Raw genomic sequence first — 26006 nt, forward strand, 5'->3', positions numbered from 1 at the left:
ATTACTGTCAAATGCTTGTCAGTATTAGGTGAAACAACACACAGAGACAATGGGCTGACAGGCCCCAGAATGGACCATTTACGGCACATGGAAATAAATTGATGTTACTAGTGCAGATAGTGCCTTTATAGAGCTGCTATGTGACTTCTGGCAGTTAAGTGCAGCAGAAGAGTGGCTAGCAGCCAAGATGGCGGCCACATAGATTCGAGCTAGGCTACTGACCCCTGTATAATCCGACTGCATCCGTTGCTGTGTGCCTGGCTGCTGTCTCCCCCAGGGTGGAACCAAGCTAACTGTGGATCTGCAGGCACAGCGCTAGAGGTGATGGCACAGACTTCCCTGATGAGACCTTGTGGTCTAAGGTGGTGAGCGGTGGAGGAGACAGGTGTGCAGTCAGCGGCAGCCCCGTTTAGCGACCGGTGGGGGGCCGAGAGAGGAGGCGTCACCCTGCCTGTGAGGATGCCAGCCTGGAAGTGAGGGTCCAGAAAACAACAGCCAAGTACTGCATCAGTGGGGAGGTGAGGCTTCCGGCACCCTGTTCGACCCGGCTAACCAGGCACAGAAGGCCAGCCCGCAGGTGTTGTAACAGCACAGTTGGTTTCCATCTTCACCTGGGGGGTGTCACATTGGCTGTTGACCCGAAGGAGCCTGCCCTTGGTGGTGAAGCCGCAGAGGAGGAGTTAGCCACACAGACAAGGCTGCGTGAAGAGCCGCATTGAGTGGCAGTAACTGTTATGAGCCCCCCTCCCGCGACGAGCGCTGGCAGCGCGACACCGACGCGCGCACACGGAGCCGCCCCGAACTACAATTCCCATGAGGCGTTGCGCGTCTCGCGAGACTACGCGCCCGGACGCTTAAAACAGGAAGTCACCGGCCTCCCGATGTCAGAAATTCTCCCGAGTGGACGCGTCTTCCTTGTACGATCCTTTTTACCAAGCAGCAGCCTAGAGTGTGGTAAGGGTGCTTGCACCGACTGCTTTTTAAAACCTCCGTAGTCGAGCGGATGCTCCTACGAAGGCTTTCGTGGTGAACTGGTGGAATTGTTCGGCCTGCATTTATCGGCAGGCGGGGAGAGCGAGGCTCTCACCAGGGATCTGATCGGCCTGCTGTGTCGGCCGGCGGGGTGGGGCGCTTAGCCTGAAAACTGACCTTGATTCTAGTGCACGGTTTTGTGCATCCAGAGAGCTCAAACCTAAGGAAGCTCCGTGGCGCATTGCCATACCTTGATCTCACGTACCGCTGGGTACAGCTTACGTTGTCAGTATTACAGGGACACAAATGGAGAGTGTGGTGACTGCATGAGGGGGCATACAGTGATTGAAGCAGTATCGTATTGTCTAACTGGTGTCCTCTCCGGCTCTATCCTTAACAGGGGTTGTCACGAGTGGTAGAGGGCTACGCTCTACCACTGTGAAGCACGGTGGAGTCGAGTGGAGGGTAGGTCCTGGTTCATGCATTTGAATCACATGGTTCAGAGAAGGGTCCTGTTGTGGGGGTTGACCATTGTTCATTTGTCATTTGCTACAGAAAACCCTCCCACCACAAGCACAGTCTGTTCCCCATTCAACCCACCTTCAACTTTACGTTACCATCGCCATGTTATGAATGGATGTTATTTTCCTTTACAGGTATAGGGGCTAGGGGGAGATAACAGGTCCCAGAAACAGTACCGCTCCTTGTATATGTTTATGGTGATTCTTACTGGTGTATGCTCTGTTCTTTTTTCGTAACAGATCTCCCTCCCTGGCGTTCCCTTCCTTTCCTTCCCTCGCTTGATCCTTCCGCTGACCTGTGCCATTAAGGCATTCAGGCTTGGTTAGATCAAGAGGTGGACCCCTCAATCATCAACCCGCTCCTGAGGACCGGTCGGCGCAACAGTAACGGGCATATGAGAGGTCGGCAGCATACCATTTTCAGAGGAGGGGACCAGGTGAGGAGCAGCCACACTGCCGTATGAGGATCCCGGTTGATGAGTGAGGGGCTGAGAGACTGCGTTTAGGGCATGGCCTGTGGAGCTGACCAAGGAAACCGGGGACTACCAGAGGATCCGGGTGACAAGGGGGGCCCGAGGGAAAGACAGTGCTGAGCGGCACTTCTTGTGGGTGTTGGATCTCTGGAGTGACAGCTGAGCAGAGACCCCTGTGACAGGCAGCTTCGACTTGGAGGCCTGGTGCAGAAGGGGTGTAATCGTAGGAAAAGGCCTTTCATCAGCAGCTGGGTTTCTGGATTTATGAGGACCGTGGCCTGGCAGCACCAGTGGGCCCTGTGTCTTTGGGGCCCAGGTGTTAAGGCAAAGATCTCCAAGACAGTAGTTGTACTGAGTAAACTGGCCACCCTGAGAGCGTGGCTGCTAGCGCTGTGGTGGTGAGGCACTCTCTGCCCCCTCACACCCTGTGAGCAGAGAACTGAACCCTAGTGCCCCCCCCACCAACTGGTTGCACCTACTCACACAGGAAGTGTGACTGAGGCACGATGGGCAAGGAAAAAGCATCAGTCCCTGCCCAAGGGAAGGTCGACAAATTCATCAGACCTGCTGCAGACCGGAGGAACTGTGGTGGAGATGGGACTCTGCACCCCCGTGAACTCCACAGCCTCCATTCTCCAAGCTATCACTGAATTCCTCTGCTAATATCTTTGCAACTTGGTGGAAAGGGTTTCAGATACGAAGGGGAGGCTGACTGAGGCAGAAGATACTACTAAGAATGTCCAGGCCTTGCTGGTGGCCTTCCAGTGCAGAGTGAATTTCCTGGAGACCAGAACTGAGGATGCTGAGGCAAGGTCTCGACACAACCATGTCTGTAGAGTGGGTGTCCTGGAGGGAGCTGAGGGTTCCTTGCTGGGACCCTTGCCCACTACCTTTACTGTGGGTTGGATCTGTTCATGGATGCCAAATCAGTTGTTGCCAAGGTGTTTTGTGGTAGAGCAAGCACATAGGTTTTTTTGCAACCAGGCCACCCCCTGGGGCCCCTTCACGACCCATTATTGCCCAGCACCTTAACTTTGTGGACAGAGATGTTATGCTCGAGGAAGTCCAGACGCTGGTAGATTTGAACTGTAGAGGGACCTGGGTCATGCTCTTTCTGGGCCATCCTCTGAAGGTCCAGGAGCAACAATGCACATTCTGTGCTGTGAAGGAGAAGCTTTGGGCTATGCAGATCACGTACATGTTGCAATTCCCAGTGCCTCAATGTGATCCACAATAACTGCTAACTGTTCTTTGAACCTTGGACAGCGCTTGGGCCTGGGTGGAGGAGGGTTCGGTCCTCTGGCCTGCGGAACCTGTGTCGCCCTCTGCTCCCCGCAAGGACCCAACTGACATTCCCTGGAGGCAATTGCCTCGGCCACACAAGGAGAAAGTCCTTACCCCCCAAGGCACCTGAGATCAGCATCCGTGGAGGGCTCCCCCAGACTATACAGAGGTAGGGAACAATAAGACTACCCGAAACACCCTGGGCCCTCAGAGCCACCGCCATGGCAAGCACAGTGTTATACTGTCTTAACTGACTGGGGGCTGTAGGAGGCATACCCCCTAGTGTTGTTTAGTTTGCTTGAGGAGTTATAGTTGTGTGCTCAATGGGGCATGTGTAGGGTGGAGGTGAGATGGATGTATGGCTCCAGCTGGTTGTGTGGGACCAAAAAGCCTGTTTGATTTGTGGGGACCTTCCTTTACATAAACAATCATAGGCAATTTACTGTTTCTATGTGTGATCCACAAAGCAGCACACATGGAAACAGCAAACACAAGGAGAAATAAAGCATTCCTCCTCATTTCGCCTGTTTAGGACCAGGTTTTCCCTGGTCTTAATTTTGGTGCTGCCTCCTATTTAGCTGCCCTTTTAAATAGGGAGCAGCGTCAAAATCAATGCGTTTGCCGTGGAACGCCCACCGCAACACCCATTTCCCTCCCCTTTTATGCTAAACACAGCGTGAAAGGAAGCCTTACTTACAAGGCAGCGTTAAGCCACGTTAGGTGGCTTAACGCTGCCTTGTAAAGAAGGCAAGGCTGAACGTCACTGAAAGTGACATAGTGGTGGTAATAGGGGCTTGTAAATATGCCCCACAGTGTTTCTAGACCCAAGCATGTTTTCTGGAGAGATTAAATATCTATGGGTATTGTAATGCCACTCAGATCTACTTATGGTTTACCCTCCGCACCTATCACCAGACAAAAGGCAGAGAACACTTAACATTATTGAAGTAAACATCATATGGTAGCAATGAGTGTATTGATATTGATCAACAGAGGCCCAATTCATGAAACGTTTCAAACAAAAGTCAGACATTTACAGTGATAGGCTTACATCTGTTACTTGCCCATATTTCCTACTTTACGAGAATTCTTAATGAGTTTGAACACTACTCCTGGGATGCTAGAATAGTTACAGCTTCCCATGATTGATTGCATGCCTAATTCGTTACAAGGAAGGTAAAATGGCAAATTTTCATTTCCTCATGAATAAATGTGAACATGAGCATGTGGACTGTTTTAATGTTTTTTGTTTCTCTGTAGGGAAATGTTTTTCTTCTAGATAAAAGCTTCCACTCGTCCCCCAACATGTTTTCAGGCGTCCCTTCCATTTTCCCACCTTGAAGCATACATTAGCAAAGCTGATAGGTCTGGTGTTAGTAACCAACCGATTGCCTTTGTCAGTGCTTGTTTTGCTTTGGTAAGGTCTTTACAAAACGTTATTGTTTTGGAAGCTCAATCTAAAAAAAACATTGGTTACAAGCAAACATATCTTTGGACTACAAAGAGCTGACATTGGCACAGCAGTCCTTGGCAGTAAAGGGAACTCCTTGGGAAGTGGCTCCTTGTGACAGAACAGAATGCCATCACTCACAGTGAAGTTAGTCAATGGCTGAAGAGATCTGATTCATAGTTCCATGCTATAGGCTGTAGTGGACGGTAGAAAAATGTGAATGACTCCGTATTAGAACAATTAATTAGGAGCGCGGACTGAAAGCCTCTCAAATTACAAATCTAAAGATGTTGGCTAGCACCAGGTCTACAATGGGCTTACTCATGTTTGACAAACATAGGTTTATGACTATTTTCAGAGGCAAACTACCTGGAAAAGGTTGAGAATATCCACAAATATGTGAACGTGTCTATGCACTGTGTTATGCCCTGCATAGTATTTTCATATCTTGAAATTTACTAGTTCACCTGCTGATCAGCCACAGTGTGTGTTTGGAGTAGAATGTTCAGAATGCTGTGATGCATAGAACGTTGGGAGTCTGACTGGGTGAGGTATGACAGTTACAGATGGGCTGAGCAGCAGGCAGGCTGCTCCTGGTGGGGTTTGGTACCACAAAGAGGGTTTGATACTACAAAGGTGTTTGCTGTGGCATAGGACCAAGGACTGACTACTGGGCTAACCTACTTTACCTTATCCTGTTACCTGTACTACCTGTTGGATGTACCAGTAAACCAAGTTGCTGTACTACTGGAATAAAGGTACTAAAGAACTTACATGGCAAACAGCGTCTACTTCATGTAAGAGTACAACATATTTTTGGCGACGAGCGAGAGTTGGAGACTTACTCACTGCCCTACATGCCCTTGGAGATGATCTAGTAACTAGAAGAAGAAATTTCAAACAGCGCAACAAAAGAAGTAACTCAAGATGACACAAGCAACAAAGGAAAGTGGCACAGCACTCTTCGCAACCCCACCAGTGTCCTGTACATCGGACAGCCCCAGCAACAGAGTGCTGTACAGTGTGGTTGTGCGTACACCCACAAGTTCTGCGCCTAAAAGGAAAGTTAAAGTCTTGGGAAAATGTATCTTTATGTTCTTAGGCGCAGCAAAGATCAAGACAAACATGGACTGCTGTTTAGTGCCATATTCTGAGGATTCCTGCTGTTGGCGCTACTTTGGAGGAGCTTGATGGAGTAGTTACAATTTACAGTGTATTTTGGATACAGCGCAAGTCAAGTCTGACATCTGGTGGTGATTTGAAGGCTTTGAAAATACGTTTTTGTCTCATGGTTTTACGAGGTTTTGTACAAGGTTCTACAACGTTTTGATGGATCTTATGGTTGTTTCCTCTCACTGCGATGTGGTTTTAAAGAAATATGAGCATTGTGGGCCATTCTCAGCGTGGATAATTCACATGATGGTAAGTGTGTGATGTGCAGTGACACTGGCAAGTTATGGTCAAGTACGATTTTCTTCGTGGAGCGGCAGGTGAGACCTAATTTTTGGTTTGTCAAGGATTTTTAGTCCGTTTTGAGACCCCTGCTCGCGGTGACTCTCAACCGCCTATTTAAGTTTAAATTCAAACTGTGGCACGAGCTCTGTATAGCGCGTGAAATCTTACCTCAGTTGGGACGCGCGCTGCTCAGGGTGATCTTCTGTGACGTCTTACAGAGTTTGCTTTGCTTTGTTTTGGGCGCTTGGCACACACAGCGTGCCGTGAGCCACTCGACGCGGGGTGTAAATACGTGCCGCCATTTTGAGAGTTTAACATTTATAGTCTGCCAACCACGTAATTGCCATTTGAGACGCGAGCCATTTCGCCAACCACGTATTGTGAGCCCAGTTTCTTCAATAAAGTTTTATGTAGCAGGAAGATGATCGAGTTGGTCGTTTCAACTCTTGTGAGCGGACTGTTTGGATCATCTATCAGAGGACAGATGGACCCGTTTGTTACACCGGCGGTGAGTGGAAGTTTTTAGTTCTTTCAGATCTATAAGTATCCAGTGGCTGAATTTGTGTTCCCGCTTCACATGGACATTTAGAGAGTTAAATTCAGAGATTGATCCTGCTTCAGAACATTCGGGCTGAATATTATGGTATGACTATTTGGAGCACTGGTGATTTAACAACACTAACGGTGGAAATGTTTTCGGGTGAGAGATCGCTCACCGGTGCATACAGTTTTAAGATGTTTTGCATGTAAAATGTTTGCAAATTTTTATGTAATATGTTTTTGGAGTGTGATTTTCCACAGTATTTGTTTCCCTTCATATGGGTAGGACATGTAATGTCGGGGTGGTAATCACACGTTCATCTCTAATTTCAGGGATGTGTTCAGTTTATGCTCATTGCATAGTTACAGTACCCTTAGTTTAGGGATGCCCATTTAGTGTTGTTATTGGGCTGAAGCTACATGTATGCCAGGTTTAGTAGTGAGTGTAAAGTTGAGGTGTTGTCCTCAGTGGTTCTAGTTCCACAGGTTTAGTGCCCTTACACAAGGGATGCTCCAATTGTTGTTGTTAGTGGGCAGTATGAGTATGGGTATGGTTTGTCTTATTCCCATTCATAGTCATTGAAATCCCTGCTCTGGGGTGGGTATGTGGTCTTGTTACACATTAAGCGGTACACGTGGTCTTTTTATTGAGGCGAGTTGGTGAGAGAGATTTCTACTCACAGTTCCCATTTTATAGGGATGGTCATGGTCTGGGTACGAGCCCCTTTCCATAGTGCGTTACACGCAGCCTTTACTAAGGTGAGTTTTTGGGTATTGTTCCCACTCAAGGTTTACAGTTTAGTTCCTTTTGGTAACCCGGACGCGGGTCATGTTTTCATGGTTTCCACCAGTTAACATAACATTGTACCCTCTCACAGGGTTGGTTTAGATTTATGGGTACGGTTCCCCTACACAGGGTGTATCTTCTAGTTATTTGGTCCCATTTTCATTGTTATAGTCTTAGACCCTTATATTAGGGTGGACTTTAGGGTCATAATCCCAAGTTTTTGTACCTCATAAGAGGAGTGAAGGTTTGGTTTTATAATCATCTTCACATCGTAGGTAGTTTCCATATGCTAGGAACTGTGCTTTTCTTTGGTTCCCTTTCATTAGGGATTGTACTATAGGGTTGGTATGTGTCGGATGGGTCCCATGCTTTTCAAGGTCATTCCTACTCAGGATGTGCATGCATGGGAGTTAGACTCAAATACAGTGGCAAGGTGGTTACCTTTTGTCTAACGCAATGACACTTTCTCATTTTTGTTTTTGGGAGAGGATGGGGGTTGTACTCAATTTTTACAATTGTATATTATCCGTTCTCTACTTTGAATGGTTCATTATCTCTCGTGATGTTCTTAATTGCTTCCCTGGTTTTGGTTCATTCTGTTCATGGGTAATTTTGCTATGTTTGAGATTTGGCAATATGTGCATTATGCTTCAGAATGTTTTTTTAGATTGAGTTGGGTCGTGGGGTTTGTTTCCCTTTTGCTATACGCTACTTGTTGTCTCAATCTGTTTTATTCTTTTTATTGCCTTTGAATCTTTCGTGTTGTTATACTTTTAGGTATCTCTGAGTTTCGAATCATTTTACTACAAGTGTATTTTCGTTTGTGTATGGTTTGCTCATATAGCATTGTTGTATTTCCATAGTACAAATGTCACTTTTGTTTTTCATTTTAAAAGAAGGGGGATATGTTATGCCCTGCATAGTATTTTCATATCTTGAAATTTACTAGTTCACCTGCTGATCAGCCACAGTGTGTGTTTGGAGTAGAATGTTCAGAATGCTGTGATGCATAGAACGTTGGGAGTCTGACTGGGTGAGGTATGACAGTTACAGATGGGCTGAGCAGCAGGCAGGCTGCTCCTGGTGGGGTTTGGTACCACAAAGAGGGTTTGATACTACAAAGGTGTTTGCTGTGGCATAGGACCAAGGACTGACTACTGGGCTAACCTACTTTACCTTATCCTGTTACCTGTACTACCTGTTGGATGTACCAGTAAACCAAGTTGCTGTACTACTGGAATAAAGGTACTAAAGAACTTACATGGCAAACAGCGTCTACTTCATGTAAGAGTACAACACACTGCAAAGCCCATAACCCGTCCCGGTGAGCAGATCTACTCATGCTCAACTTTCTACCCTATTGGCAGAATCTTAGGTGTGAGGAAATCCATTTACGAGAGCAACATGCCACTTTTCTTGATTCCGAGAATGAGAAAGGAATGGAATTTTGCTGCTATCTTCTCTACTCAGGTGCGAAATATTTTTGTGTATCTGCTCTAAATGTGTGAAGCACAGTTCCTCCAACTTTGTTTCTCAAATAGGTTCTTATCAGTAGGATAAGGAAGGACACCGCAAATTGAGCTCACTACCAATAGTAACATTCATATCTATTCGAAAAACTTCACTGACAATGAAATGGAATCAGCAACATTTTTTTCTTTGTCCATCTATTTAGAATGTCAGGTGAGTACTTCATTGAACATTTGAATGGATCCATGGACACTTGATAAATTGCCTAAAGAATGTACTGTCATATATGTTAATTAGTTAAAATATTTAAACACTCACCTCAAAACAAGACCCCTTTGTATGCTTGTTTTCATCTTTTCAGTTAAATGTTCAACATTAGCCTGGAAAGGAGAAGACTCAGACTTATTTTTGTGAAAAATAAATTTTAAAATATTGCATTGCCGGCTAAATATAATATTATTTTGACTTTTAATTTTAATTCAAAATACACATTGTCGCATCTTTAATAGGATCAAGAAGGTAAATGTAAGATTGCATTGTACGTTAGCTTGTACGACTACACGGGTTGCTTTTTAGGTCTCGCCTACGCAGCGCGCATGCGCCGCATAGGAGGAGACCTCTTGATATCGATTAGCTTTTTGGGCCAAAAACGTGCACGCGTTGCATTGCTTTCAATGGCAACGCGTGCACGTTTGGCAATTCCCTTGTGAGAGCGAGCTTTGAAACCATCTGATTGTAATTAACAGAAGGTTCTTGCTCACTCCCGCAAGATAAACAGGCGCAGGCCCCCTTCTCTCGCCCCTCCCCCTGCTGCCACCTCCTCTCCTCGTGAAACATGTTTTTTTTAAAACTTTCGGCGCGCTTGTTAATGTGTGCCTTCAGCCATACTTCTTTGTAATGAACATGACAGCCTAAAGGCTGAATTTTAAATAAGAAAACTAAATCTGATTAGGGTGAAAGGGCGTGTTCTGCAAACTTCTGTCCAACACTTAAAGATGACTTTGGGTATCCCTGCTGTGAAAATGAATTCTCATGACCTCCTGGTGGGTGATTCGTGTTTTACTCTGTTTAACATCCATAATTCGGTGCATTAGGGTGTTGATTACGCAGCAAGCCCCTTCACAGCTCGTTGCAGTGACTGCAAAGCCATTTATTGATCAGAGGCCTGAATTTCTGAATCAACGTCACGCCCTGTATGTCTTAGTGTCTGCCTCACGTTCCCTCAGCCTGCTGATTTTCTCACGTCATCCTGAGCATCCACTCCTCTCTGCTGGGCCTGTGGCTGCCATTTTTGGTTTGATCTTGGGCACAATTCTGCTCTATAGGCAAGGACTTTTCTAGCTATTGAAGTCACGTCGCAGCAGCGGCGGAGCAAGGATGCTTCAGGCCCCCTTGTTAGTCGGTAGCATAAGGGAGCACTGTTTGGGGTGCAGTGGGAGCCTCCCACTCCTGGACCCCTATGCCATTTCCCCTGCCGCATAAATGCTGGCTATGACCTGGAGTACCAGTTCTGCTGTGTCACCGCTTCGAACGCCTGCTTGCCAGCCCTTCCTGGTTGAAGAAGAGTTCCTTTCTGTTTTGTACGATGTGTCTACTCCCGCGCCCCCCAAAAATGCCATAACTCCCTGCATGAGGGTAGGGCATTAATGGGCCTCCCGGGTGTTCCCTGTAATACACCTAGAAGGGAATTGTCAAATGTTTGCCAGTGTGCCAAAACCTTTTAGCTAGGCCTCGCCCTTAATAATAGCTTCATTTAACAAAAGCTTGTTTAATCACCCGGCTAAAGCCACAATGCGATAGCTGGCACACACTGAAAACAAAGACAAGACTGGAGAACTGAGACTTCCTTGACAGAAGTTTGCGCGCCGCGCAAGTTTTATTTCATTTAGATTTTGCGTGTTGTGCGCGCCAATGTCCGCCCTCCCCCTCCAACCACCCCCACCCGCTAAACCCTGTCAAGCTGCTGTAAACAAAGAAGTCGCTTCAATAATATGTTTTAGCCCGTTCTCTGCGTGGTGATGGGTCGCTCATATGAACGCTCGGGCCATGCACTAAAGATACCCAAAGAAATAAAATGAATGAATATTGCTATGTGTAAAAAAACAGAAAGTCATACATTGCCCAATCCTATGTTATAAGTTATTTATGGGCCTAATTCTCAGAAAAAGTTCTAAAATCTGCGCCCAAAATTACTTTGTTGCACGAGTGCAGATTTGCGCTCCTTTGGAGTTCTTGCGTGTTTTTCTCCAGGTTACTCATTGAAACCGCCAACATTCGCAGCTTTCCAGGTGCAAGCTTGGAACCGTTTTGATGATTCCATTTTCTCATACGAACATATGGCTGCTTATGTACTTTCATCTATACATGTGTATATTTCCACAATGTAAAAAAGGACAAGTATATAAGTGCTTGCTAACTTTTTACCTTTTTAAATATCCAGAAGAAATATTTTTTTCCCATCGCCCGTGAAGACACCCCTTCTCCAATTCTCCCACCAATTTGTGGGGCCTTTTCCTTTTCCTCCCTGAACTATGAAGGGAATTACTCTTGCCCTTTTCAGGAGTAAGGGCCAGATGAATTACTGTTTTGTATCTGTTGCAAACAGAGAATCGGGCCGTTTGTGACTTCTAAAACGGCTTCTGGCATGTACTAACTCTATTTTGCAAGTCAGTAACCTATTACTGACTCACAAAATAGGGTTTGTGAGTCGCTAATACGAAGGGGTGTGCATAGGGCTTCCCTTCCTGATAGCGAGTCGCAGGGGCATTTATGAATGTTTTGCTACCGGAATGCGGTCGCAAAACATTCATACTTTGCAGACTGCGTGAAGGAGGTGGTAACCCATTCTCTAACAGGAAGGGGTCCCCAAGAGACCCCTTTCCCTTTCTGACTGGGGGCGCCAACAATTTTTAAGAGCTGACAGTGATCCCACGGTCCACTGCCTACTCTTAAAAAATAACAAGCATTGGCATGGCCAATAGGTCTCTCCTTTGGACCTGCTGCATAACTAAATACTTATAATGTCCCAAATGCGAGATCTATTGGCTATGCCAATGCTTGTTAAGTTTTTACTATGTTGAACTCTTCTGTGTGTTAACGAAATCTTTTCTGACCAGCTCCTTGAAAGAAATCGTTTTTGTAATAATGTAAAAATTAAATTTAAAACGTTCGTACTTTCTGTCTTTTTGCACACATAAATAAAAATCTACCCATTTACAAAATAAACAAATCTGCTCACCATCTCTTGGTTGATTGGCATGCATGGTGGATAGCTCTTTCTGGGGTTTTAGTACAAGAGATAGCTTAGAAACAAGTTTGTTTTCCAGTGGAGTTGTGCTAAAATAACAGCAACATGGTTTTAAACAAAAAAGACCCTGATTTTTCCAAAAACGTGATTTACATACCTGAAGTTCTCGAATATCAAACTGTTCTTCAAAAATATATGCAGCATCAGCACCTGCAGCGAGAGCCCCCATATTGGCCAGGTAGCCGCAGTATCCACCCATCGTTTCAATGATGAACACACGCCGTTTCGTCCCACTGGCTGACTGCTTAATGCGGTCACAGGTCTTACCAAAATATTTTCAAAATAAAACAATATTAGTCCCAAAAACAAAGCATTGCCTATTATTCTTTCAAGATATTTTGGAAAATAAAAACAAACAAATATAAACAGAATACACAAAAGTATGACAATTTGGTCAGTTTGCAGTTATCTATGTAATATTAGTAACATCTTCTTGAGAGCTGAACTGTGCCAGGTTCGGCCCATCAATAACAACAATATTGCAGTTTAGTTTAGGGATGTCTGTCTGATGTAGAACAGTACTATGCAATGTAGTTCCAGGATGGCCTAAATTTAAAACATGGCTTCTAAAGATTCTACCAAAGCACAAGCTGAGTGGGTTAACAGCAGCATGAGTATGGATACCAAACATGTACCGCTATTTGAAGTAACTGAGCCTTTCGGAATTATGCTCAATTGCACTGTAAGCCATTAAAATTGTATTTTTTTGCCATCATTGTAATAGACTTCAATAATGGTGAGACTGGTGTGGCGCAGTACAGAAGCCAATGGACAACACATATATTATTTGCTTTAAAGATAAAAATGTATGCACAATGGTAAAGAGTGATTAGTTGATACAGATCATTTGACTTCCAGCACAAACAAAAAAAAACAATTCAAAGTAGGAAAAGGACTTGAAATTAGACTACATTTTTACAGAACCATTGACTGTTGATCACTGCAAACAGCATAGTCTGTTTAGGAGATTTGATATATGATACCTACAACCTAAGGTTATATGCAATGTAGATGAAATAGTTCATGAGGACACCAAGCCCTCGAAGAACCTGTAAATTATTATAGTTTACTAAAGTTTGGAACTGGAAAGGTGATGATAGAAAGACATTTTCTAACTTGATGTGTAATAAATATTGAAATAGATGGATCCTGAGACATGTAGCTGTTAACAGGCAACTAGAATTCCACAAAGGGGAGATGAGAAAACTAATACATTATTAGATGTTGGTTGCATGATAGGGACTTTAAAATCTACATCAACTATAACATAATGTTATTTTGAACTGATTTGCTACCAGTATGCCTTCTTTGTTCTAACACTTGTTGATCATAGACTCAGAATTTGACACTCTTATCTGCTTGAAGACAGGATCATCTTCATTTTGTTTTTATGTGGCTCTTAGTAAGTGGAATGTAAATTGCAGGGGGTGAGGGCTACATTACTTTGACTTAAAAAAGTGGGTCAAACCCCATCCTCGCCATGTCTTTAAAGGGTCGACAGAGTTGCCAGTGAAGGGTGCAGCATTTTCAAGGGTAGCTAGTTGAATACAATGAAAATAAAAATATGCTGGAAAGTGGACACAGCTTTCCTATTTTTTAATAGCAAGTTGTGCTCCAGGAGCATTACAGTTGTAAACTGGAGTGGAAGAAGAAAAGTTATAATTCATAGTAGTGTGATCAGTACAAGAGGTTGAGATGCAGTTTGCAGCTGATGTCAGGAATATAAAGCATACGTTTGAGCCTGTGGCCTAATTTATGAATGTTACTATTGATCTAGTACATGATGCCCCACGGGTCCTTTACTGGATATGGTAAATATGGGAAACAGACAAATGAGGACAGTCGCATTACATATCAAAACTGGCTGAAGGTTGAATGAAGTCAGGGATATGTAAAGCTATAAAACAAAATCAGTAAACTCATATATTAAATTGAGTCAAAGACCAGGGTGAGTGGTACATTTAAAGAAAATCTGAGAGTGTTAAGTTTGAAAAAAAACCATTGTGACATCAGTGCATCTGACGACCATGGGGTGTTGTGATCAAAAGCCACAATGCTGATCTTGCTTGTGTAAATTGTTCCAAGAGTGCAATTTCTCCCAGTAGCTGCTCTATATTTGAATAGCAATCATCTTTCAGCAAAGTTTCAGAAACATAGCAAAAATCCAAGTTATCGTCTAGTATGGAATCTACAACTTCAAGATCATATCTAAATGTAGAATGGTTATTAATGAGCTTGAGTTGAGTCAAAGATGTCAGACACAATAGAGGAGGCTCTGGACATTGTACAGGCTAGACAATAGTTGAAAAAAACATATTTGACAATGAGCAGTCTAAAGACTATGATGTCCCATTATGGATAGAGTTTGGAAAGTGAATGGCATTGTCTGGTACACCTCAGAATGGCATGGGAACTAGGGCATCGAGTGGGGGGGGGGGCTAGTTGTCCATTTTGAGCTGCAGTGGCATATACTGTGCCCCCTATTTGTGCCCAAGGACAGTCACTCATGACCTGAAGACATAAGTGTCAGCTTATGATGGGTGGGGCTGGTCTGGTTAAATGGATCACAGAGACGTGGGTTCTGTTAATCCAGAGGCAGTAATAATAAAAGCATTTAAAGTTAAGTTGTTCCTCCCGGAGCACTTGGGTCCTGGAACAGCATCAGGCGTTCTGTTTGGAAGTAAATTGCAGCAACGCTTTACCCACGTTTGGCCCGCTCCCATCATGGTACCATCATAGTGTGGCCTTGCTCCACCCCTTGATAAGTTGTGACAGACAAGTGATTTGTATATTAATAATTGGCCCAGAGTCCACGGGTTATGGCTGCCCAGAGACCTAGAAGGTAAAAACATGAAATGTTATCAGACGTCACTGGGAGCAGATGGGGTCCGGCAGGATATTCAAGCCCAAGCAATAGTGAGCCGACTGTGGGGAGTTGTACTTTTTCACGCCATTTCCAGATTTAGCTCCATCACATGACAACAAAGGCTTCAAAATTAGATTATGTTCAACAACACCAATCCAGGGAAGTAGAAAACTAAGAAAGCATTCCTGCTCATTGGTTCTTCAGTCATTTCATAAAGACACTTCCACAAGGCCTGTGATTTGACACTACAAGCCAAGGTGCTTCAGATGCAGAATGGGCAGTAAAAACAGTGGCTCTTTCTGTTCAGTTCAGTTCAGTTCAAAGTAAAGTTTATTTGGACTAAATAGTCCTTAAACATTTAAGTGGCTCTTTCATCTTCATGACGCATTGAATTCCAAGAAACTGACGTGCCTTTAATCTACCATGATCTGTTCTATAAACCTGCTATTTATGTTGGGAATATTAGATGATATTGTAACTAGGGCGTTAAGGCTGCTTGGAAGCCTGGAGTGTAATGCAAGGACACAGACGGGTAGTCGTTATCAGTCATAAAGCACTGACTACCAGGGCCCTGACTGACTGCAATGAGACTCTACTGCAGTGTACACAAATGACACGGATCATGTTCAGAGTTTATCGTGCCAAGGTCATTGTGTTGCACTGTGGCAGTAGCTGAAACATATAGCAGTATCTAGAACTATTCAGAGAAGTAAAGCTAAATGGAATAAACTCAATAGGACACCCTAAAAGGTATTTCAAAATATAAAAACTATAAAATTCATATTATTATACCTCAAATTATTTTTACAAATGTAGATTCCAATCCAAGTGTAAAATGTCGCTATTTTCCTCTAAGTTACTTCAATACAATTACTGTCACCATATAATAAAGCAAATGTAAGTTCTTACCTCCATAATAGTATTGAGGGCAGTATCTGAGCCAACGCTTATGTCTGTGCCTGGCACATTGTTGCTAATGGTAGCAGGCAATATGCACATGGGGATGCAAAACTCCTCAAAGCGGCCACGTGCGTCCGCTAACTGCAGCATACCTTCGAACGCCTGAAGCAGCAGCACAAATACAGTTAGCTAACCGTGCAAGTTCGTATAAATGCTGTCAGTGGTTCCTTTGGCGTGATGGCGGGCCGTGATTTCCGACAGGATAACAATGTAATAACATTGGAGGAAGCGTGTTTTTCATAGTCATACAACAAAAGTCGAGATCTCAAACAATGAACATGGGGTGACTCTGACGCATTCATCCGCAGGTAAGGGCGGCAGATATTGATTTTAGTTGTTACGCACTTTTAAAATTTAGCAGTGGCACAGTGGAGCAATCACCTCCACAAAATGCCCGAGTTAAGATTAATTTATAGCAGTCGTTGATTCGGGGAAAGTGTAAAAAGAAGAAAGCTAAGCAGCTAGCTGAGAAAAGAATATCTAGGAAAACGCACCATGATTTGAAAAAGCATTTTGAATCAGTTGTAACATGAAATGACGATAATTTACACATTATGAGCTAGGTGACGCCATTTGATGTAGTTTCGAATTTTGTTCTGCTCCTGTAGACCTTAAATGTGAAACAACCATCTCTGTTCAGCTGTCTGAGCACATAGGACAAACTAAATTCCAGGTACCAATAAAATGTCAACAACTATTGTCTAACACAGAATGTGCTCCCCCACTCTGCACACCTTCAGGAAGAGCCTCAAGACCTGGTTCTTCGGCTGATCCGGAGCTGCATCCCCCCCCCACACACACACTCTCCCAGTGCCTTGAGACCCTCACGGGTAAGCAGAGTCCTTCACAATTCCCTGATTGATTGATTGATTGAATATAATTTCTTTGGGGATTTAAGCTGCTTTACATCAGATGGATGGAACCGAAGCGACCTGCCTACATACTATGAATTAAAACAGTACAAATACAAGTATTATGCTTGACCTTCATAAAGACATTTTCTAACACTTTAAGAGATATCTTTTATTTTGTTTTGCGTCCAAGTCTGGTCTAAGGTAAATAGCATATTACTTCATATTTGAAAAAATACCTGTCATATTCTCTCCGACTTCCATTGGCAAAACGTTTTAGAAAGTTTCGAGGGGTATTGGACCAAATGTTTGACCTCGACTATCCCTTTTGGGGTGGGTCAAAAATGTCCATATAGGTGGTCTCTATCTCTAATGGCACAGACAGGCTAATAATAAAATTATGACATCAAATATGTCCAGAGCACTAAGCTTATTTAAGCATTTCCATCCATTTCTCAGTGCTGTATAAAACATTTTAGCAAATGTTTCTCTGGTACTATTAATGAATTAGTCGACCTTCGATTACTAACTCCAGAGTTGAGTTTAAAGTAGTGAGTTTTGAAGAGGGGCAATGCACTCCCCTAACACTTCCCTTGCCTTCCCCCGGTTACATGTCCTATACACCCCATTTGTCAGCCATCAAAATTGTAAACTGACATATAAAACTGTTGTTGTAATGTGAGTCTGTCATAGTTATGAAAAAAACGATGGATTTAGGCCCAGATCTCTGTACTGGGGTGAATGTATGACATTGTTCTGCATTCTGTCCATCAATAGTTCTTTTTGTATTTCACCCCGAGTGGGACGGGTATGTTCAGACGTGAGTTCCGTGCTCTCCATGCCACTGGCATCAAGCTATCCTGGCTGATGAGGGGTGAAACCCCGAAACCAGTCATAGGATGCTTGTTTCCAGTCCAGGGAGGACCTGGCCTGGCAGTTCGGGCTGGACTGTTCCCATTGGGCACAGGGTCAAGACTGATTTGCATGTGGCTGGGTCCAAACTGGAATGGCATGGTGAGCAAAAAAAAACGATGGATTTAGGCCCAGATCTCTGTACTGGGGTGAATGTATGACATTGTTCTGCATTCTGTCCATCAATAGTTCTTTTTGCATTTGTCACCCTGAGTGGGACGGGTATGCTCAGACGTGAGTCCCTTTCTCTCCATGCCACTGGCATCAAGCTATCCTGGCTGAAGAGGGGTGAAACCCCGAAACCGGCCCTAGGATGCTTGTTTCTAGTCCAGGGAGGACCTGGCCTGGCAGTTCGGGCTGAACTGTTCCCACTGGGCACAGGGTCAAGACTGATTTGCATATGGCTGTGTCCAAACTGGAATGGCATGGTGAGCAAAAAAACTGCTGGATTTAGGCCCAGATCTGTGTACTGGGGTGAATGTATGACATTGTTCTGCATTCTGTCCATCAATAGTTCTTTTTGCATAGTTATGGAATAGCACTTGCATGAGTTGGAGAACCAGAACTGCTACTATATAAGGAACTTTTCCATTTTCTTAGACCAGACATTTTTTTATTCGTAGCTGTTCGTCACAAGTGTCCAGGGGTAAAAATAGTGTAATGATGATGAAGGTGTACAATATATGAAAAAATGGTAGTCTGTTTCATATAATGCAGGGGAGTTTAACAATACGGTTGCCTTGCTTGTCTCAACTCAATAGATGTTCCTGGGAGATCAGGCAAGGTACATTTTCTCTGTTTGTATGGGCATTAGCTGCAGAAAGGATAATCCACTGTATATCAAGCAGTGAGAAATGCACTATACAATCTACCAGAAAATTGAGTGATGGATCACACTCCTCCTTGGCAACATACTTTGTAATCACAATAAGAACAAATATACTTAAGTTGCTTCTTGCAGCCAATGAAGAACCTCAGAACACGGTTCGTAATCTGATTCAGAAACATCTCAGCCAGCCTTTTGGCAAGTTACATAGGACAGAATCCAGGGATGAGAAACCACTTACATTATCAGTCCTACGGCTGACATCGATCTGCATTTGTTAGGAGGGGAAGTGAGATTCATTGACCAACCCACACAAACATCTGCAAGATTGGCTAGGCAGATGTGGACTTGTATATAAATGTCTCGCTGTTGCTTGTCTCTTTTGAAATGAAAACTAGATGAGGCCCCATGACCATCTAAGTGTTGGGTGATCTTTAGTCCCTTTAGGTGAAAGGAACTCCTCCCTCTTAAGTTTTTTTGTTTACGTCAGGACAGACACTCAAAGTAGAATAAGGCTTTTGGTTCCTGGTTTGTCCCTTTAAATTAGTCTTAAGTTAGCCTTGCCTTTCCATCTCTTAAATATTTCATGTTACAATATATTCTGATTAGACATAAAGGAGGCTTAGTAATATACCAATGCCTGGAATAATTTTCTTTTACTTAATCGAGTTTTGTGCCAGCTTACTAAAACTGGTGAGATATTTTAGTCAGAGCCTGCCAAGAGAATTGATGCTACTTTTCATTTCTACAAATTACTGCCGGACATAACTCACCCACCCATGCCGCATTCTTGAAGAAGGGCAGGGTGTTTGGTTGTCACTAATAGACCACCATTAGGGAGATCTGTGCTTTATCCTCAGATAGTATGTTTCCGTTTTCCAGGTAACTGGACCATGGATGCAGGTTGAGAAGACTGTGCCATCCAGAGGTGTGTGCCACATGGACCAAGCCTTACATGAACATCCCTGTGCTTCTTCGCAATATGCCTCCAAATGTTACATGCATGTATTCACAACCAGCCAGCAGCATGTCTTCACTTATTTATTTTTCTAGGCCACTTTGCTTCTTTTTCATTATGATATATACTTGGTGCTCCGATGAACCTCTTTGAAGTCTCAATAAGAAACCTACCTGCTGGCCATGCTGTAAACAGTGAAAGAAGTCAGAGGAGTTCATTTTCATTTTCATCTGACTTGGTTTCTGAGACATATAAATACTCCACAAAGTAGAATTAAACGTGTTTTGTGCCCTAATTTCAAAGATCTGTATATTACGTCTATTAGTAAATCAAATCAGTTTCCCTTTTCATATTTTGGAAATCAACATGATTCTGGAGTCGGATTCCAAAACATACACTTACATGTAGGCCGGTTTCAAAAGACCTGCCAGTCTTAGTGTGCCAATTGGATAGTATAATTGTGAAATTGATGTCACGAAACAGGCACAGAGTGAATATACAAATAAACCATTGTTCAAATGGCTCTAGATACATCTACAGATCATACAATGTATTTACATCATAAGTACTTTTGTAACTGAGAAAAAAAATGGTGTCAATATATCCCCACCGAAGGAAATGAATACAATGGAATACATTGTGTTTATGAACAAATTGCAGTGAAATGAAGCATCTAACTCTAAAATGGGAAGCAGACAAACTAGCAGCTTCTAACGGGTGAAAAGGAAGATAAGGAGTTGTGTGTAAAAAATATATATATATATGTATATCTATACATATATATATATCTATATTTACATATAGATAGATAGATAGATAGATAGATAGATAGATAGATAGATAGATAGATAGATAGATAGATAGGTTTATACACACATCTACATATCCACTTACAGGGCTTTGCGTTGTCAGGCAAGTGCTCAATGTATTGGGACACATGTCAACACATACCCTGCAGCACATGCAATGTCCTACAATAGCAAAATGGGTGAAGTGATTTATAGAGAGCAGGCAGAGCAAAGCACAGAGGCAAGAATATACACTAATCATTCCTTAGCCGAAGTATCTTTCAACTGCATATTTTATAGACCAGTGCCAGAACTGGAATGCTTACTGGAAGTTTATAGTAAGATTCAAAATACCCAGCTGCTAAAAGTGATATAAATGTACTTAAATGTATATTGTACGATGTAAATATTATTTTGTGTGTACTACCAACTCTTTCAGCTCCACAACTAGTGCGTTATAGGTACTTTAAGAAATAGATCATAGTCCATTGGCCTTTTCTTTTTTCCTCCTCTTGTGACGAAAAATAGCAAGACACATTAAGAAAGAGAATGAAGAACTGCTACACTATCAGGAGGATTTATTTTAAATACATTTAAACAATATGATGGACGGTTCCAGGCAAGCAAAAATAATTATGCATACCAGGGAATGGGGCCGGACACATACTCTTGCATTCAAAAGAAACTTTAATAAACATTTGGAATTAGGGCAGAAGAAAGCAGTCCAGTCTGATAAACCACTGACATTATGATAAAAATAAATAATGTTGGACTAAACTAGTTACAAGAAGTTTGACCAAACTTTTGATGTTTGGTTAAATGGACAAATAGCTGCCAATTATCATAACCTTACATTGTTTTGGTTTATATGTTTATTAAACTAGAAACTCTACTTTTATTAGTGCGTCTGAGCTGAGTGTGGAAATACATTTTCTCCTATCCTAAAGTTTTCTGGGCAGCTAAAGCCAAAATGACACTTGTTGAACCTCATGTGGCTTCTTGTTATACTGCTGTAAGTAACTTTGCTTTAGTTGCCTTAATATAGCAAAGTTCCTCTTTCAGTGATTCACTTGCAATAATCAGGTGCCAAAATGTTGATTTAGTATGACTGTTATCCACAAGCAGATGAGACTTTGCCTGTTCTGGCACTTCCGATTAAATATACAGCTGAAGCTTTATTAGGCAAGAGCAATTCCAAAGAGCTTTGTTAGTGCATGCTGCATACACAACATGAACATGCAATCACACATTCAGACTTACATCTGTTATTGTGTTCAGAGCAGTGTCTGCACCAATGCTGAAATCTGACCCCGGTACATTGTTGGAGACAGTAGCAGGGACCATGACCATGGGAATACAGAACTCGTCAAATTTTTCACGGCCCACAGACAGCTCCAGCAATCCCAAATAAGCCTGAGGGGCATGGGAATAGCGTGAGGAGATAAAAAAGACATGGTTGGAGTGAAAAATAGAGAAACACGGATTGGGCCCTAGGGAGATCCACTGGTATCACAGCACACCATTTACGACACAAAGGAACCCCTAAACAGACACAAAACACATACAGGCATAAGATAAACAGAAAAAAACAGTAATTCATCATTCTGGAAATGCAATTTATATTTTAATTATCAATTGACTACATATGCATCTTAATGTATCTTACTGCTTCATGAAAAAATAAAGGAAAACTTTGTGTAAATTAATCTTTTCATATGATATCTCAAGTAAGGTAGTTAGAAACACTCTCGTATTTTATTGGAACACTTTCTAATATTGTCAGTTGATGTTTTTATAATAAATATGTTTCATAATAAAAAGTGTAAGTTGCTAAAACATGCTAAGAGTCACCCATGCATACATATGAAAACAGGTTTACGTATGGTTACTAAATAGATTACAATTTCTTTTGTTATCTTTACAAAGCTGTTTTTTTTAACTTGTTTTGATTCTGATCAAGCATTTTAGATTGGTTTCGTCATATAGTTGCTGATTTACTTTGACCTGATCTTTTAATATTTTTTCGGCCGAACTCCAGCAGAGTTTTTTTTTAAAAAGAAGCTATTTACGAGGGCAAAATCCGATTTTGCAGAATCAGAAGTGTTTGGATTTTAACCTCACAATTCGGATTTGCTTGCATGGAAATTTCATCAATAGATGGTATTTCTGCCTGAGTAAATCTACTTTCATAGACAAGTCTCTGGAGACTGCTGGGTGAGTCCTCAAGTAAAAGTAGGTAAAGACCGGCAAACTCACACATTTGTGAGTACTAAACAACAACTAAACCGTAGGGACTGATTTAGATACCGACGGATGGGTTACTCCGTCACAAAGGTGACGGATATCCCATCTGCCAAAATATAAATCCCAATATATCCTGTGGGAATATATTTCGGCAGATGGGATATCTATCACCATTGTAACGAAGTAACCCATCTACCGAAATCTAAATCAGACCCTAGTTTCTCAAAATAAAAAACTTGCAAATGCAGTCTTATCAGGAGTAAACATGACTTTAAGTTGAAAATGTGAATGGAACACCACCATAACTCATGGGGTTGGCGTGATGGATATCCTGTCTGCTGAAATATAAATCCCATTATTTCCAATGGGATATATATTTTGGCGGATGGGAGTAACCCGTCTGCCAAAATGTAAATTAGGCCCTAGGCCTCAATGCACTTATGCCTTGCACGGACAACGGCCATTAGGCTGAATTCATAGACCGTCCGTTTAAGTCGCGGGTAGTGGTTACCTTCATCACAAAGAAGGCGCCGAACTCCCGCACGGCCAGCGGTGTTCTAGAAGATTCTGAGTCCTGGAGATGAGATCATCCCTCTAACGAGACCTATTCGAACGCAGCGCTGTTGGTGTAGTAATTCCTCTTACCTTGGCTCACGGACACAGAGGACGCTTTCCTGCAACAGTGGGATACCTGTAACAATCGGAGTGCTGTACTTTGCCGGGACTGCGAGGACCAGGTAGCCCGGCGTCAATCCACCCGCCCCACCTGATTCCTCTTCCCGGCTCCTCCCTGCCAGCCTACTTCACGCCTCGCGGCCCCCGCTTCGCGGGTGCCGCTTGTAGGCGCTGTTGGTGTAGTAATTCCTCTTACCTTGGCTCACGGACACAGAGGACGCTTTCCTGCAATAGTGGGATACCTGTAACAATCGGAGTGCTGTACTTTGCCGGGACTGCGAGGACCAGGTAGCCCGGCGTCAATCCACCCGCCCCACCTGATTCCTCTTCCCGGCTCCTCCCTGCCAGCCTACTTCACGCCTCGCGGCCCCCGCTTCGCGGGAGCCGCTCGTAGCCGCTGTTGGTGTAGTAATTCCTCTTACCTTGGCTCACGGACACAGAGGACGCTTTCCTGCAACAGTGGGATACCTGTAACAATCGGAGTGCTGTACTTTGCCGGGACTGCGAGGACCAGGTAGCCCAGCGTCAATCCACCCGCCCCACCTGATTCCTCTTCCCAGCTCCTCCTTCCCTGCATATTGGTATATAACGTGGCCTATCCCTGAACGCGCTAGCGGGACGCGCGCGGATCGCAACCCGGAGCGAAGCCCGGGCAAAGGGCGGGCCGTCTGTGGCCGTTAGGGGCCAAAGGAGGCCGGGCTGGGCCATATCCCTTACCTCTTACTTCCAAATCTAATTAAGGTGATGCCCTCGCCAGGATCACGTGAAACTCCACTAAGGGAGGGGGGCAGTAACACAGGGACTCTGGACAATTACTTCAAATCTACCAAGGGAGACGCAGGTAAAGAAAATTCTCTGGAGAGACGCAGGGCGGAGCGGCGGCGCTCCATTGAATACATGAAGACCAGACCCTTGACAGAGATCACCCCGTATCCTATTTCCCAAGAGGAAGGTACGCCCCCCAATAGCCCAAATCCTTCGACTCTTGAGGACTTCCCCCTCTTATTTCGGGAAATTCCTAGTCCCCCTGGGTTGGTCCCTGGAAAGTCTATAGACACAACTCCTCCCACGACATGTGTTACCCCCGTTAATTTAGTTACCCAAACTCCCCCTTTGCATGCAACTAAGAAAAGTAAGCCAAAACAAAGTGCTGTGGTGGAGTTGCATAGGCCTCCACCAAGCAAACGTGGTAGGAAGTCAACGGGGGGGAGGGGGAAAGCTAAACTATCCCATTTAGACTTTGGTAAAAAACATATAAACGCACTACAATCTGGGAGGGACAATGAGACTGTGCCTATTGCTCTTCCCTCCAAGGCCCCCAGCTCCAACATAGCTGTCACCAATAACAACCCAGTGGCCATCGCATCCAACATAAATCCCCCTCCCACATTTATAGGGAGTATAGAATTCCTACTTTGTTCCCTTCTGCAGCCCATTAGCGAAAGCCTGAAAAAAGTGGAGATTAGGCTCACTCTACTAGAGACATCTCTTACTACCTTGAACACCTTAGTTAGTAAGCAACCTAAAAATATGGGACCCCATCTCCCCGCAGGAAACCCTCCGAAAATAGGAGCCCCACACGATGCCAATAAAGTCCCCCCTCAGAGCGTGCCTACTGCCCCCCCCCCCCCCCCTGCAGCCATTGATGGCTATTTCAGTCCAGGCACCGCGCAGTAACTCAATCAATAGGCCTTTACAATCAATAGACTTTGCCCCTCAAAGTTCCCAGACAGGGATTAATGGCGGCCACCAAGAAGCCGGCAGCACCCCTCTATTCTCCCCGGGCCGGCAAGCCCCAAGACCACGGAGACCAGATTTGCCGCCAGAAGCTAATAGTCTAACGGTGGTCCTAGCAGGTGCCCCCCATTTAAGACCAGGGGAAAATGAAGACTACCAGTCCTTAAAGAAAAAGGTCATTAAATGGCTAAACTGGAACCGACCCCTACCATCTCATTTTAATAATGAGATTATTATGGTTAGAAGGGTCCCTTGGTTAGGGAAGACCAGAAAAACAATAATAGGGGATTGCATCTTGGTAACTTTTAAAGATCCCGGCACTGTTCTACATATCTGTGAAGGAATAAATAGATCACTGGATTCCACTATTCAGACCCTTCCAGTATCTTTTTTTTTCCCCCCTATCCGCATGCATCATGCTCCACCGCATGATGAGTGGATAAGGGTGGAACATAGACGCAGACATAAGGACTATGTACAACGCCCAAATCTCCAATTGCAGGATACACCCTATTCTCATTTCAACCGTTTCAATTGTTTGAATGATTTGGACGGGGTTGATTGACTTTCTGCTCATACACCAATGACCCGAGATTGCGGCTCCTGTAGTCTTTCCAAGCCATCCTCCCCGATTGTTGGTAAAACCCTTGGTCCATTGATCGATTCAGTGCTCCTGGAAGATGGCACCAGCAGACTTTCTGATCTATCTGCCCACAATGTTGATAATGCCCCTGGAATATTGAATGAGCCAGCATTTGTGGAGAACGGCTCCAGTGGACTTTTCGAATCATTGGTCCCTACTGTTGGTAATGTGTTAGAATTCCCGATTGCAGTAGAGTCTGGAACCATTTCCTCTGACCCCTCTGGCACGGCAACTAATACCCCTGAACACTTGAGGCTAATTTGCTGGAGTGTTGCTGGACTGGCTAA

At 43.8% G+C, this 26006-nt stretch overlaps 1 protein-coding gene across 4 annotated transcripts in view; it reads right to left on the reverse strand.

Moving 5' to 3' along the window:
* PFKP (phosphofructokinase, platelet) overlaps window positions 1–26006 on the reverse strand; it is a 299364-nt gene that overhangs the window by 27918 nt on the left and 245440 nt on the right. For 2 of the 4 annotated variants that reach the window (XM_085631901.1, XM_085631899.1), the window contains 3 exons: window positions 16035–16187; window positions 12357–12521; window positions 9271–9332 (listed from right to left, as the gene is read on the reverse strand). In XM_085631901.1, coding sequence (XP_085488027.1) covers window positions 9271–9332; window positions 12357–12521; window positions 16035–16187 — 380 coding nt within the window. Of the gene's footprint in view, window positions 1–9270; window positions 9333–12356; window positions 12522–16034; window positions 16188–21680; window positions 21834–26006 lie in introns of all 4 variants that reach the window. The other 2 variants (XM_085631900.1, XM_085631898.1) reach the window with 1 other exon arrangement.

The sequence above is a fragment of the Triturus cristatus genome, chromosome 10 (genome assembly GCF_964204655.1).
Source record: "Triturus cristatus chromosome 10, aTriCri1.1, whole genome shotgun sequence".
In the NCBI taxonomy this organism is placed as follows: domain Eukaryota; kingdom Metazoa; phylum Chordata; class Amphibia; order Caudata; family Salamandridae; genus Triturus; species Triturus cristatus.